A 14,264-nucleotide genomic window follows, 5' to 3' on the forward strand; every position below is an offset into this window, starting at 1 on the left:
AATCTCTGCACAAGTTGCCCGGGCTACGGCAAGATGCAAGATGCTCTGCGCTCCCAAGGTGCGCTCTCACTGGAGCCTGGAGCCAGGGCCCGGCCACCGCATCCTGTCCCCGCGCCCGCGCTGGCCGGCCCGGCCGCTCAGCTCCACCCCCTGCGTCCCCCTCCCGCCCGCTCGCGCCGCCTGAAAAGCCAGCCCGCCCGGGCGGCGGCGCAGAGCCGGCGGGCGCACGAGGCAGCCACCGCGGCCATGACGGCGGAGAAGGCGCTGCCCCTGGGCAACGGGAACGCTGCGGAGGAGGTGCGGGAGCCGGAGGCGCCGGGCGGAGGCGGCGACAGGAGCGCGGCGCCCGCGCGCGACCCGCGAGACCCGAAGGCGGTCCACGAGCGTGGCCACTGGAACAACAAGGTGGAGTTCGTGCTGAGCGTGGCAGGCGAGATCATCGGGCTGGGCAACGTGTGGCGCTTCCCCTACCTTTGCTACAAGAACGGAGGAGGTGAGGGCGTGCGAGCGCGCGCGGTGTGGGGGGGGCAGCACTGGGTGGCCAGCTGAGACCCTCTCAGGCGCCTGCAGGAAGCAGGAACCAGGAACCTGGCCGAGAACCCCTGGCGCCAGAGCTCGCTGTGGGGCAAGACCCCCCTGGCTGACTGAAGCTTGTGCTAGCTCAGGTTGGACCGCTTCGCACCTGAGAGTGCACCTGCCTGCTCTGCTCCGTTTCCAGCAGGGGTGCAGAGAAGGATGGAAAGGCAGACCGACCCCTTCCTTTTTCATCCCTGCCCCCCCCCACCTAACTTTACCAAGGACGGAGGGGAAGGGACTCTGTATTAAGATAGAGAGTAGGCCCGAAATTCGAAGGCTAGCAGACAGGCCAGGCACTAAGCTCTGGGCTTCACCTGTGCCCGCAAGTTTGCTTGGCACAGCAACCATGGCAGCTGGACAGGGATAGACCCATTTTGTAAGCACAAGAAAGATAAGAAATGGGTTTCTGATACCAGAGGGCTACTGGACCAGACCACAGGGAGAACTTTCAGTGGAGGCGTTGCTGCCAGCTTCCCTGGGCCGACCCTTCAGTGGCTGCCCTGCCCCCAAGTCTAATATTTTGGACACCCTCGTGGAACAGTTGGCGCTAAGCGGTATTCTGTATTGACCTCAGAGTGGCCCGCAACAAAGGGCAGAAACACGGATGTAGTGTTTATTTTATTTAGCTATTTGGGGGCAGGGGCAGAGGACGCCCCAGCTACCTCCCTGTCTAGTTGTTTTGCACCAGGCCCCTTCCTCTCATCCGTTCAGGGCCTGCTAGTTTAGCCTTCCCGCTGGAGCCCTGGGCTGGGGCCGGCGGCATAACCACTGCGTTGGTTTTCTAGGTGCTTTAGTGGCCTGCTCTGCCATCTTGGGCTCCCCCAGAAAGGAAGGTGAGGACAGTGTGTTTCTAGTGACAACCTGGCAAAGCGCTCAGAAGGCAGATGTCGTAGGGGACCCACAAACCTCCCAGCTCAGGGGAAGGGTCCCAGACTCCAGGAATCCTTGACCTGTTGTATTAGTAGGCCAGATACAGGCTCATGGCAAAGGCTCCTGTCAAACTCATTTCAGTGGTATTAGTTTCTTTAAGAGAAAGCCTCGTGTCTGCATATTCCACCTCCTCTTTCTTTTTGGCTACACCCCTCCCCCAGCAAGTCTTAAGCCTCAAAGAAGGTAGCCCAGAATTTGGCTGGCAAAGACTTCCTGTGAGAGTGGCTGAAGAGAGGGAGGAGGGCAGTTCTTGGCCCAGGCCCTCTCCTTGGGAGCATTCATCTCTCGGCACAGGCTGCCCCAAGCCTCCCCTGCACTGGCAATGAATCGGAGGCTGGTGCTGGCCACTTGGCTGGGGAGAAGGGATGGACTCAGAGACCCCACACGCCCCCGACACCAACTCTGAGCTGGGAACTCCCCACCTCCTTGCAGGTTCAGCCCTTGAAACTTGTGGGAAACCTTTAGGGTCATCTCAGACAAAAATTGTTTGAACAACTTTTTAATATTTTTGAGAGGGAATCATTATGGCCAAACCAAAAGCATTCCTGAAAGCAGGCAACAGGGAATGTCGAGTTCATTACAAATTCGGCCACCGTGTTGTTTTTTTTTAAGAAGGTTGTAGTGAGCAGAGTTTTTAAATGAGTCATTGTATCTTCACTGTGATTTGCCACGAGCCTCCAGTGGGCACACAGCAGATAGTTTGGTGTGAGTGAGCATGTTAGCTGAAGGATTTCTACGTTTGGGAGCACACAGATCAAACAAAAATCTTTGCAGAAAAGTGTCGTCCGTTTGTTTACAGAAGATTCACAGGTACATTACGATGTAGTCAGGAATATGCTACGGCTTACGTTTAGGTGAAAGAAAACAAAAAAACAACCATCAAAAACAGGATCTCCTCTCCCCCTCGACATACTTTTTCCTTCCCAGCCTCGTTAGGGTGTCTGCTCTCAACTGCTTACCTCAAACAAAACAAAAAAACAAAAACAAAAACAAAAACCAACACAGCTCTGCTGACGCATCTCCACAAGAGTTTGGGTTATTTCTTTTCCAATGTGAAAAACTTAATACCAGACTCTTGCCCAGAAAAGCTAAGGCCCTTTTAAAACCTGAATGCGGTGGGCCCTGTTATCAGGATTGATCCCAGTTGCTGCTGTTAATCCCTTGTGGTGAAAATGAGTGCATTTAGCCAAGGCTATTTCAGTGAAAGCCTCCACCTGCAAGATCAGATGGTGGGAATGGCCTGCTCTCTTAGACTTTGTTACTGGATGGGAGAGAGGGAGTTGAAGAAATCCCCTTCTGGTTGTGGTGAGTGCTGTTCTCCTGAGTTCTTGGGTCTGTTTGCAGAAGGGCCTGCACTATGGGGCTGGCTGTCAAGACAGAAGCACAGTGACTGGGGGGGGGGTCTTCCCCCACATTCTCTCAAAGCTGGCCTTGCTGGGCCCATTCTTGCTGCCAATTCCTGACCACTCATCTCCATACACGGGGGCATCACCCCCCACCCAGTGTGGTCACGGCCACTGCATGGCTGCCCGAAAATGCTGCTTGCCGAGATTCACCAAGGAAGCCTTCGACCACACCTTTGAGGTGGCTTTAGAATGGGAAGGAAGGAGCGCTGTGCAGGAAGGGAAAGGCTTTGACCTGTGCTGGGGAGAGGAAATGTACACATAGCAGGGCCGAGCGCACCAAACACGTTCCCAGTCTCACCTGGGATATGGGACACGCAGCTATGACGTAAGAAAGCCCCAGGTGCCAGGTGAGGAAGCTTGGGGCTGAGAGAGAGACTTGCTTCAGGTGAGAGAGCACAGACCTGCACACGTGTCTTTGACTTTCACCCTCACGGCGAGGACGTGACCTCACGCTCAGGCTACGTGTCGTAATGTGTGACAGGAAAACAAACGAAATAGAGCCACTAGTCATTGCGAGTCCTGTCTAGTTCCTGGCAGCCCCGTGGCTGAGAGCTGAACCAGGCCCCTTAGGGTTTTCAGGGTCCTCAGGAGCAGCCTGCCAGGCCTTGCCTCCGTGTTCCTCTGGGTGGACTTGAAGCACCAGCCTTTCCGCCGTGAGCAGAGCTCACTGATGTCCGCAAGCCAGGCTTGCACTTGGTGGGTGCTTATGAGAGATGGGCAGCACTGAACGTGACCTGGTGGGGCCCATGTTCACGCCTCTCCTTCCATTGGCAGGGGCGTTCCTGATCCCCTATGTGGTGTTTTTCATCTGCTGTGGGATCCCTGTGTTTTTCCTGGAAACGGCCCTGGGGCAGTTCACCAGTGAAGGCGGCATTACCTGTTGGAGGAAGGTCTGCCCTCTGTTTGAAGGTAAGTGCTGAGCTCATCAGAAAAGGGGTGTGGGCTCCAGCAGGTGCCCGGAGGCCATCCCGAGCAGAGACCAACCCACGTGGCCGTCTTTGCTTTGTGCACGCAGGCATCGGCTACGCCACGCAGGTGATTGAGGCCCATCTCAACGTCTACTACATCATCATCCTCGCCTGGGCCATCTTCTACCTGAGCAACTGCTTCACCACCGAGCTCCCCTGGGCCACTTGTGGGCATGAGTGGAACACAGGTATGACCCCCAGGAGGGACCCTCTACTTGTGTTTGCCCTCTAGGCCCTTCTATCTTGTCATGTGAGTTTCCCGGGTGACCTCATGAACAGTAGGGGGTGGGTCAGCCTAGCAAGCACCTGGTGCAGATCTAGTTTGTGAGCCGTGGACATGAAGCCCGAGCCAAGTGATTGGTTCCAAGGGTTGGCCGGGTCAGCGGGATGGGGGACTGTGCTCTTTGCTCTCTGTGACCCACAGAGGCTGAGCCTGCAGGCGGAGTGGGGCTGAGGACTAGGGCCTGGGCTTCTGATTTCGGCTCTACCATTTTCAAGGGTCCATTCTCTCTGATTTTCCTGCGGACAAGGAGAGGGTCTGACTAGATCAAGGGCTGCAGGCAGGGGCCCTACAGGCAGGAGCAGGTCTGAAACTGAAACAAGTTAAAGGTGATGTAGTCATTAGCTGCTGAACATCTCAGAAGCAGAAGACTTCACATGGACATGCAGCTGTCTAGCTGCTCATGACAAAGGAGACCCGCTGGCGCTGCCTTGGCATGGGTATGGGGTTACATCTGTCTTCTCGTGGGTCCCGCCTGCCTGCCTTGCATTGTTACTACACCTGCCCGACCAAGTGGACATTTGAGTCATCCGTGGACTGGATCATTTTTAGGCTGCTTTCGATTCTGGTATACTCTTGGTATTGCAACATGTCGCCTGATCAACGTGGAGTCTTGTAACCTCAGGACAGCTAAATGCCAGCCCACCCCGTTTCATGACATGACGGCCTGCTAACAGCAGACATCGTGAATCACATGTGGCGTGCTCTCCTTTGGACTCTGGCCTGGGCTCCAGCCTCTTCTCAGAGGCACTCCGGGAGCTGCTGCTTTTGGCTGGAGCAGACACACACGCTGTAGCCTGGTTCCCCTCTGCTGTGGACGCTGTGCTGCCGGCAGCCTGCTATCCTGGGGGCTGTGCTGCGGCCAGGCTGGGAGAGCAGGGATCCCCACAGAATGAGCATCCACCTTTGGACTAGAAAGTCCTACGGTCAAGCTTCTAACCCTGTGGGACCCTCGCCCTGTCCCAACCCATGGAATTTGTGCCCCTGCCCCCCTGTTTTGTCCAATGCTGTCCAGTTGAGACGGACTCCTGGTGGCCTGTGTACAGTGGAAGGAAGCACCGTATGGTCTGCTCATGTCCACCATTGTGGCCGCTGTGGGTTTTGTGCACCCTCCTGCCCAGAGACCTCACCTTCCAGCACTACATCAGCCAATACTCTGTGACTCTCTCTGGGGGACAGGGGTGTTTCTTGGCTAGCTTCCAGAAGCATGTCACCTAGATTTTCTTCCTGGTCTGTCTTAGTCTGGAAGCTCCACTGAGACCCGTCCACCACGGGTGACCCTGGTGGTGCTTAGCCTACGAGGGCCAAAGCTTCCAGCATACAGTAATACACGAGAGGGGCCTCTCCGTAGAACCCTGATTCTGAGCCTTTGTTTGTTGAGGGTGCCCCTGGAAATGGTTGTCCTGGTCACTGAGTGCCATCAGTCCATTCTAGCCTTAGCATCCTGAGGTTCAGCAGAGCGGCACACTGTCCGGTCCTGTGCCAGCTGACCGTTCCCAGGTATATTCTTGAGGTGGCCAATGAGCCCTCTTTGAGAATGGAATTTGGGGGATGCTCTCGCAATGTATGAGGGTACTGAGTCATCTGCACATGCCCCTTCTAATGGAGGACAGTCAGAGGTTTCTGTCCCAACTTTGAACTTGTTGATGACTTAGGCGTGTATTTGTGGCACATAGAACATTGGTTGCAAAGGGAAAGCCCACCTGGGGGATTTCATTCCCAAAGGGTGAACTCGACTCCCTCCCACAGAGTCAGTGCTGACTCACAGCGTCCCCTGGTAGGTGTCTGAGACTGTCACTGTCGATGGGAATAGAAAGCCCAGTCTTTCACCCGAGGAGCTGCTGGTGGCTTCAAACTGATGACCATGTGAATCCCAGCCCAGTGCATAACCAGGGCACCACTGGGGCTCTGACATAAAAGGGGAGTGAGTACTAGATGAACGCCTGGGATAACAACAAATGGTAGGGATAAAGGTTTTCCAGAAAAGTCGGGGTTGAATTGAGTCTCAAATAACCAACTGCTTACTGCGGGATCGACCCCGACTCTCAGTGTCAGCGCAGACGTAGCACGCGGTGTCTATGGATTCTGAAGTTTGTGGTTTCTGAAGTTGGTCCCCAGGCTTCTCTTCTGAGGCTGCGCTTGGAGGAACCCGACCTCTTGCCTCTCAGTTAGTGGTCCGATGCCCGACTGTGGAAAGAGAGGCAGAGCCTGCCTCCTACCTGCCAGCTCCTCTCTCGGCTGGGAAAGCCGCTTCACTTCACACTGCAGCGTGCTCGCAGACGTCCATCTGGTGGTGTGGGCATTTGCTTGGCACACTTACTTCTGGGGTTCTGGTTGTATGCAACACATCATCAGACAGAGTATCACTTTATGATCATTGCTTGCTTCATTTGTACATGCTTAATGCCATTTTAATAAAAGTGACTTGTTGGCCGTGGGTATCAGAGAAAGCTTTTCTTCTGGAAACTTTTTTTTTTTTTTTTTTTTTGAGAAACACTGTCTTGGAGAACTTAGATGAGAGCTGGGGCTGCCGTCTTCTGTCCAAGGGCACGAGTCTGACATGAGGCTTCCAGACACTTCTGGGGACCTGCTGGGGACCCCAAAGCCCACGGCTGTGCAGAGAAAGCTTACCACCAGCTGAGAGGAAAGGGGAGAAGGTGAATGATGGGGAGACTCCCGCCCCTCGTGCACTCTGACCCCTTCCTTCAGCTGCTGTGCAAGAATCGTTTTTCTCTAAAGACCCTTGAGCCTTGGAAAAGCCGTGGGAAGCGCTTGGCTGCTGACTGAATCGGGGTGGTTGAGCCCGCCAGGTGCATTGGAGGAGAGAGATGCGGCAGTCTGCTTCCGGAAAGCTATGGCCCTGGAGACCCTCTGGGGTTGTTCTGCTCTGCCCGTGGGTCACTTTGGGTCCCTGACCCATTGGGCAGCCCTGAACCAGAAACACAAAGGCATACAAACACTTGCTAAGCGTGACGTGTACCCCACGGAAGGGACAGCAGCTCCAGCTCCCTGGGCTCACCGGTGAGAAGAGAGAGGGTGAGCTAGCACAGGCCTGACTCCTGTCCCCAGGAAGATGGCCACAGCAGATAAGGAACAGAGGGTGCAGTGAAGAGGCCTGGGTCTTGGCTCCCCTGGTGGGAGGCAGTACCGGCCCAGCAAGGGCGTGGGGTGGGAAGCATTTACCAAGGCAGAGGAGAGGGAGGCCTGACTCCTCTTGATGCCCATGTCCACCCCCAGCTGGCTGGCTGATTGCCTTTCCAGAGGAGGGAGAGGATGTGGGTAGGGGTCCCTTGATCTCTGACCCTCAGATTCCTCCTTTTCCAATGAAAGCTTTGGAGACAGTGATTTCTCGGAGGGCCTTTCAGGGATAACGTTCTTAATATTCAGGGCTGGGCCTTCAGGGAAGGCTTGCTAGAGGGTGGGTGGGGCTGATGGGCTCATCTGGGCTTGGGACAATGAGCCCTTGGATGTTTTTAATAGAGATCCTCATCTTCTTGGTCATTAGGTTTCAGGAAGGTACTCAAGCTGAGGGAGGGAATGCTGAAACTGGGGATCCTTTCCTGATATGGGACTGTATCCTTCAACCTTAAAGGGAATAGAACCTCCACTGCATGACTCTCCCAGGGGACCCCGTAGCCAAGGCATCCCCATGATGCCCCTCCACCCTTAGGGGCCACTGAGCAGGGCTGGTACATGGGAAAGTGGAAACAGGAAAGGAGATTCATGTGGGAGCAGGGAGGGAGGAGAGAGTTTAATTGGCAGGTTGAGTGAGAAATGGGATAGTGAAGCCCGCTCCCCAGTTCCCCCCAAACCATTCCTCCTGTTTGAAATTCGAATCAGCCCTCCCCAAACCATTCCTCTTGCTTGAAAGCAGAACGAGCCGCTACCGTGAGCTGCCTCCCCTCTGTGCATAAACGATTGATTTTCCCCACGGCACTCTGAAATGTGTTTATTCGGAGTGGCACCATCAGCGCCGAATGTGTCCACGCTCCTGCCCTGAGCAGGTTAATTGTCTCCATTCTTGTCTTCTCTCCCTTAGAGCACTGTGTGGAGTTCCAGAAGCTGAATGAGAGCAGCTACAACCAAGTGTCCCTGCAGAATGCCACCTCCCCAGTCATGGAATTTTGGGAGTAAGTCTCCCCTATAGGGTTCTGCCCTGGTTCTGCTCTGGTGGTGTGCCCAGGCCCCTGGGAAATGCCCAGTACTTCCTCAGGGCTCACTCCTGGGCTCCGGTGGGAGTCTGACTGCCTAGGAGCCAGACGGGATGCTCAGAGGCTTCCCCAAGGGGCAGCCGAGAGGAATGCTATCTTGCTCTCTGATGGCCTTTACTTACTAGGGCGAGAGGGACCCGGGGAAGTTCCGGACCTCTTAGAACACATTCCCTTTTTAGCAAAAGAGAGGGTAGACGTGTTTGCAATAAGCCAAGTCAAGTACATTTGGCCTGGAATGAAGATGTCTCTAGGGGCCACAGTTCAGCTTTCTTTAAGTCACGGAAGTGCTTTCGTGGAAAGAAAGCAGATCAAGTTTATGGCTGTGGATGCAGAGCGGGGGGATGGGGGATGCCACTGTGAGCTACCCTCCAGCAGGCCCTGACTATGCTTGCTCCATGCACCATGGAGCAAAATGCTGCCCACTCCAGCACGATTCCCAAGATCAATTGTGGGTCGATCCACTGTGACCCACAGGGCTCTCATGGACTGAGCTTTGAAAACTTGTCACCTGCACTCCTAGTCTGTCTTAGTCTGGAAGTGTTGCTGAAACTTGCTCAGCCTCATGTCCACTGACAGACGGGAGGTGGCTGTGTGTTCATCGCATGGTCTGGGCATCAGCTCTGAGTCCCTTGCGTGGATGGGGAGGGAGGGCTCTGGGAGAAAGGTGGGCCTGGCATCTCAATGAGAAGGCACTGACTTGCCAACGTTGAGTTCGGCTCGGATTGTGCCCTTACAGCACACTACTGTTGTGTAAGCCAACACTCCACATTGAACGATAGTAGTGAAAAATCGACTCCGAGACCATCTTGTGCACCAGGAGGCCCATTTCACAGCTGCCAAGGCCGTGGTGTGAGGCAAGCGTTACACTGGCCATGATGGTTAAGATCATATATCCATTTGGCCAGCCCCTGATTCCCAGTGGTTTGGCAGTTATATGATGATGGGATTTGGCAGTTATATAATGGTATAGTCATCCTCCGTTTTCACACAAATGCTGACTTCACCTGATGGCCTCATCTTTGAAACGTAACCATGTTGATAAGTGGAGAGTGGGTGTAGAGGCTTGGAGGTCTGTTACTCTGGAGAGTAAGAAGGTGACTTCTCTATGGATCTGAGACTGGACAAGTGTTTCCTGAGGCTTTCCAATGTGGAAAAGCCCAGCTAATGGATGAAAACTCCTCCACTCGGATGCTAATTATTAGTATGTTGGGAACGGTATGTGGTCTCTCCCCGTGTACTTTTCCCTCTCCAGAGGTTTTACTTGGATGTCATTTATTATTCTCATGCACACCCTTCTACATATTCTACGTATGTATGAGGAGAATGTCGGAAAGTTCCTGAAGACGGGGAATGAAAAGATAAGAATTTCCCATGAGCTTTCTGAAGTCCTCTTGGTATGCGCCCTAATAGCACCTAGGTCTGGGGTGTTTTTACATCTTCTGTTGGTGGTGGACCCATTGCTTGTGCTTTTGGAAACTTTGTTTAGTTGCTCAGTGTTGCCTTGGGGATGTAACTATATGGAAACATGTAACTTTGACTCATTCATTTTTTTCTTGTTGGGCAGTAATTCATGGACTGCATGGGCTACACTGTATTTTTCCATTCTCCCCTTGGAAGGCATTTGGATGACCTCTCCTTTCCCACTATTATTAAGCACACACTGAGAGAGGTCTTGTGCATGCTTCCCTGTGTGCAAGAATGGGGAGCCCTGGTAAGAGTGGCTGTGCATTGGGCTGCTAACTGCAAGGTCAGCAGCTTGAAACCACCAGCTGCTCCCTGGGAGAAAGACAAGGCTTGCTACCCTGGTAAAGGGTTAAAGTCTTGGAAAACTACAGAATCCTCTAGGGTCACTATGAGTCGGAATCACTCAGTGGCAGTGAGCTGGGCTTGGTTTGCTATAAAGGAATATATGAGTAGGATTGCTGTGTCATAAGGTTTATAGATGCACTGGACGTGGAGTTTAATTTGAGGAAAATTGATATCTTTACTATCGAAACTGTTCATGAACACGGCAGAGATCTTCATTATTTAAGTCTTAAAGTATCCTATAGAGTAGTGTTGTTCAAAAATGTCAATTAGCACCACCTTGTTAGAAATTCAAATTCTCAATGTACCCTGGGCCAACCTCAGCACAGCCCCCATCAGTGACTTGCCAGAGAGGAGGCTTCCAGGGAAGGGGAGAAAGGGAGTCTGAGTGGGATTCGGTAGCCTTCCCCAGCCCCGCGGGACTGTAATAGCCTGAGGACTTGTCACAGAGGCCTGCGGTTTGGTCTCTGGAGGGTCTGAGGAGCGTGATCTCAGATGGCTCAGGAACCCACCCTAGACAAGATTTCTTTGCTGTGCTGCACCATCGTTCATCTCCTGGAACCTCCACGGGAAACTTTAACTACACGGTCACTTGTGGGATGTGCTCACCGTGTTCCCTATCAGGCCGCCAGGAAGCAGCACCCTACCTGGTCGTTTTCAGTATGACTGTGGAGCACAGGGAAGTACTTGAGAGTGGCTAAAGGGATGGAAGTAAGGAAGTAAGGAAGGACATATTTTCCAGGACATCTTCCATGAGAATTGTCCAAGTGGGCTCTGCCGGGAGCCCGTGTTGTCACAGAGCCTCCCACCCAACAGCACTGCGCTTCCTGCATCCAAGGGCAACACCATTTCCATTCATGCCTTTCACTGAGTGCAAGGGGAGCCATGGCTTCTCTGGACCTTTGTAAGTAGCTGGGTGTTTTGCTGGCTGATTGGTTTTGCAAGAGGCAAGGCTGGCCGGATGGACCAGTGCTTCCAGCCCTCTATCCCTGTTAGACCCGTATTGTCGACATGCATTCTGAAAGACCTCAGATACTAGCGTGCTTGTCACCTCTGTGGTAGACGCTTTTCATAGGAAAGCGCTAGTTTGTCTTGTCCCCAGGGATGAGCATGGAGCCCAGAGGCTGTGCGGACACAGCTTTGAGAAGGGCTGGGAGCCATGTCCCTAAGTGAGGACATCTATTCATCTTTGACCACCCCAAGCCCATGAGCCCAGGGTGCTGCAAACAAGTCAGAAGCACTCTAAACAATCTAAACCATGTTGGAACTGTGTCTGTTGAGCAAACACTTGCTGAGACCACTGCCCGCCAGGCCCTGAGGCGATTCGGTTCTATAGCTTTATTCAGACTTGGGGGAAGCTCTGTCTTTGGGGTCTGTCTTCCCTGGGTCGTGCTTTCCAGCAGCTGGGTACTTCTGTTGATTTTCTTTGGATGTGAAATATGGGGTCCTGGGATCTGGGGTAGGAACACTGATTCTTGCTGTGTGACTGGCACACGTCCCTTCTTCTCCGACCGCATTTCCCCTTCTGTCCATGGTCCCAGCCCCACTGACCACCTGTTAGTCTGCAGATGTCCTGAGCTTGTCTGTCTCCAGCTCTTGGCTCTTGCTGTTTGCTTTGTCTAGAAGGCTTCTTAGCAGATCCTTGTCCATCTGGCTGTTTCTTACGGCGTCTGACTCCAGACGTCATTTGAAGCCCTGCTTGACCACACCAGCTCACTCACCTGCCCCCCCCCCCCACACCATCGCTGTGCCACTGTCTGCCCAATGTGCGCCATTCTCTGGAGCCCATACATCAGTGTGGATGTGTTAGGCAGATGGGCAGGGAGAGCCAAGCATGAGAACAAAGGCCTAGGTTTTCCCACGGTGGGCACGGGTGGGCGTTAAACCTGGATCAGCCCACCTGGGCCAGGTGATTGCAGGTCAGCCAATGGGGTCAGTCTGGGGTCGTCCACCTGCAATCCTTGAAAAGGCAGGAGCCAGGGGGAAAGAGTGGACACTGGAAGGAACTGGGGAGAGAACTTGAGGAAAACTTGGGAAAGAGATCTTTGTGTGACGCTGAGCAGTCTCTGCCAGGCAGCATGGTCAAAAGGAATCCTATGGGTGCCGCGTAAAACCTGAAGCTTCTTTTAACTCTCATTAAATTCACTTGGATCACGAGCCAGGCTTCGGCGTGAATTCTTTGTCATGTGGAGCCAGGGACCAAGGTGTAACTCTAGCCCAGAGAGAGAGATCTTATAGATGCACTTACTCTGTCCTCCCACTCTGAACTTTGCTGGTGTTCTTCCGAAACATTCTAGGTGCTCCATGAAAACTCACATGCATGAACCAAGGGAAACATGAGTGAATGCCTTTTAACCCCTTGAAGCACAGTAGCCTCATCTGTTAATTGGATACGAGGGCCATACCCATCCACAAGGCTGAGCAGAGTTTTAGATGAAAATCCCCAGGTGTGTGCCAAACTTGGCACATCCCAGGCTCCCAGGGAAGGTGCAGGTGTGTCACCAGGGACCCTGGGCATGGCTATCTTCTCTCTGCTCACCTGCTCCTGGGAGTTAAGTGAGGTGATGCAGGCTAAGCTCTCGGAAGGGTTCTCACTGGGGTACTCTAGTGAGTTCCTGTCTGGTCATTCCCTCGGCGTGGGCAGCTACACAGTCGAGCTGCTCGCAGTGGGCCTTTGGGCCAGAATGCCCTTTGTGGATCCACCTTCAGGGTCAGGACCCTCCCAAACTCTTGCCTTAAGTCAAGGCTGAGTTCTGGGGGTCACCATCTGAGTCTGCTAGTCCCTCTGCCTCCCATCCCCACCCCCCACCCCCCGGTCCCTTCCTTAGTGTGCCAGCCTGTTCAGGATACAATAGACATCAGTGGGAGGGAGAGTCCCAGAGCCCCATTGAAATCCCTGGTCCCTTCACTAGCCAAGTGCACAGCCCGGGAACGAGTGAGAGAGGGCTGGCCTTGGTTTGCCCCCCCCCCCCCAGAAACGAGCTGAACGGGCACCCACTTCCTAGGTTCATGGGGAGCATCACGTCAACCTGAAGCCTCAAGGGCCTTTAGGTCAGTGCCTGGCCCATGGCCAGCGCTCCCTCTGTGGAGGTGTTTGTATGAAGACAGCTTTTATAAAACAGCTCCAGGTCTACATGGCTCTTCTCAGTGTCCTGCAGGGAAGGTCCATCGGCCGAGCGTGTATGTCTCGTGGATTTCCATTGTTTTTCCTTTTCCTTTCTCCCGAGGTCTCTTGGGTACGACAGGGTGCTGCTTTCAGAGGCAGGAAAGATGAGGACCATACTGCCTCTCCCCGAAGGAGCACACAGCTTGGTCAGGGGGAATTCGAAAGGATGATGGAGAAATGCCTGGTGTGCAAGCTAACCGGCGTGGTAGGGGGCTTCCACAGAGCCAAGACGAGGAAGCCTGGATGCCGGCCGGGGCTTGGGAGAGGCTGTGAGGGGTGGGGGGTGCTTTCACTGGGTTCAGATGTGTGATTAGGAGTTTTGAGTGTGGCTGGAGCGGGGGTGGGGGGGGCAGTGGAAAAAGCCCGGGTGGGGAGCATGGCTCAGCCAAGAGCACAGGGACCTGAGGCACCGAGTTCTCAGGCTGTGTCTGCACAACTCTGCGCCAGGAGCTCCAGGGGACGGTGGGGCTTTGCCCAGGAGCTAGGCAGGGCCTGAGCCTTGGCCAGTCGCAAGTCTTTGTGGTGCACATACTCAAGGTTCTAGGATACAGTGTATGCAGAGCTGCAGCCACATGATAGAGTCCGTAGGGGAGTTCCTCATGGATGACATGGTCCCCTGCTAGCCAGAAGGCTGGAGGTTGGAGCCTGTCCATCTGGAGGTACCTTGGAAGAAAGGCCTGGTGACCCACTACTGAACAGGCAGGGCAAACTCTCAGGAGCATTGTCTACTTGGACACACGTGGTCACCAGGGGTCGGGGACAACGGAGGTCTCGGGTGGTCAGAGAGGGTGCAGAGACCTGAGTCTGGAGTGGGAGTAGACTGTGAGGATGTGGGCACTGAGCTCCCTAGACCCAGGGGACAGCTGGCAGGTAGACACCACCCCATGGTGGGGGGAAGTTAGGCGTGCTGGCGTGGGCAGA

At 54.1% G+C, this 14,264-nt stretch overlaps 1 protein-coding gene across 1 annotated transcript in view; it reads left to right on the forward strand.

Moving 5' to 3' along the window:
* Window positions 1–246: 246 nt before the first annotated feature.
* Window positions 247–14,264, forward strand: part of SLC6A11 (solute carrier family 6 member 11) — a 122,817-nt gene continuing 108,799 nt past the window's right edge. Inside the window, exons 1-4 of the mRNA XM_075550815.1 lie at window positions 247–493; window positions 3,687–3,821; window positions 3,928–4,068; window positions 8,200–8,290. Coding sequence (XP_075406930.1) covers window positions 247–493; window positions 3,687–3,821; window positions 3,928–4,068; window positions 8,200–8,290 — 614 coding nt within the window. The remainder of the gene's footprint in view (window positions 494–3,686; window positions 3,822–3,927; window positions 4,069–8,199; window positions 8,291–14,264) is intronic.

This window comes from Tenrec ecaudatus, chromosome 5, assembly GCF_050624435.1.
Source record: "Tenrec ecaudatus isolate mTenEca1 chromosome 5, mTenEca1.hap1, whole genome shotgun sequence".
Lineage (NCBI taxonomy): Eukaryota > Metazoa > Chordata > Mammalia > Afrosoricida > Tenrecidae > Tenrec > Tenrec ecaudatus.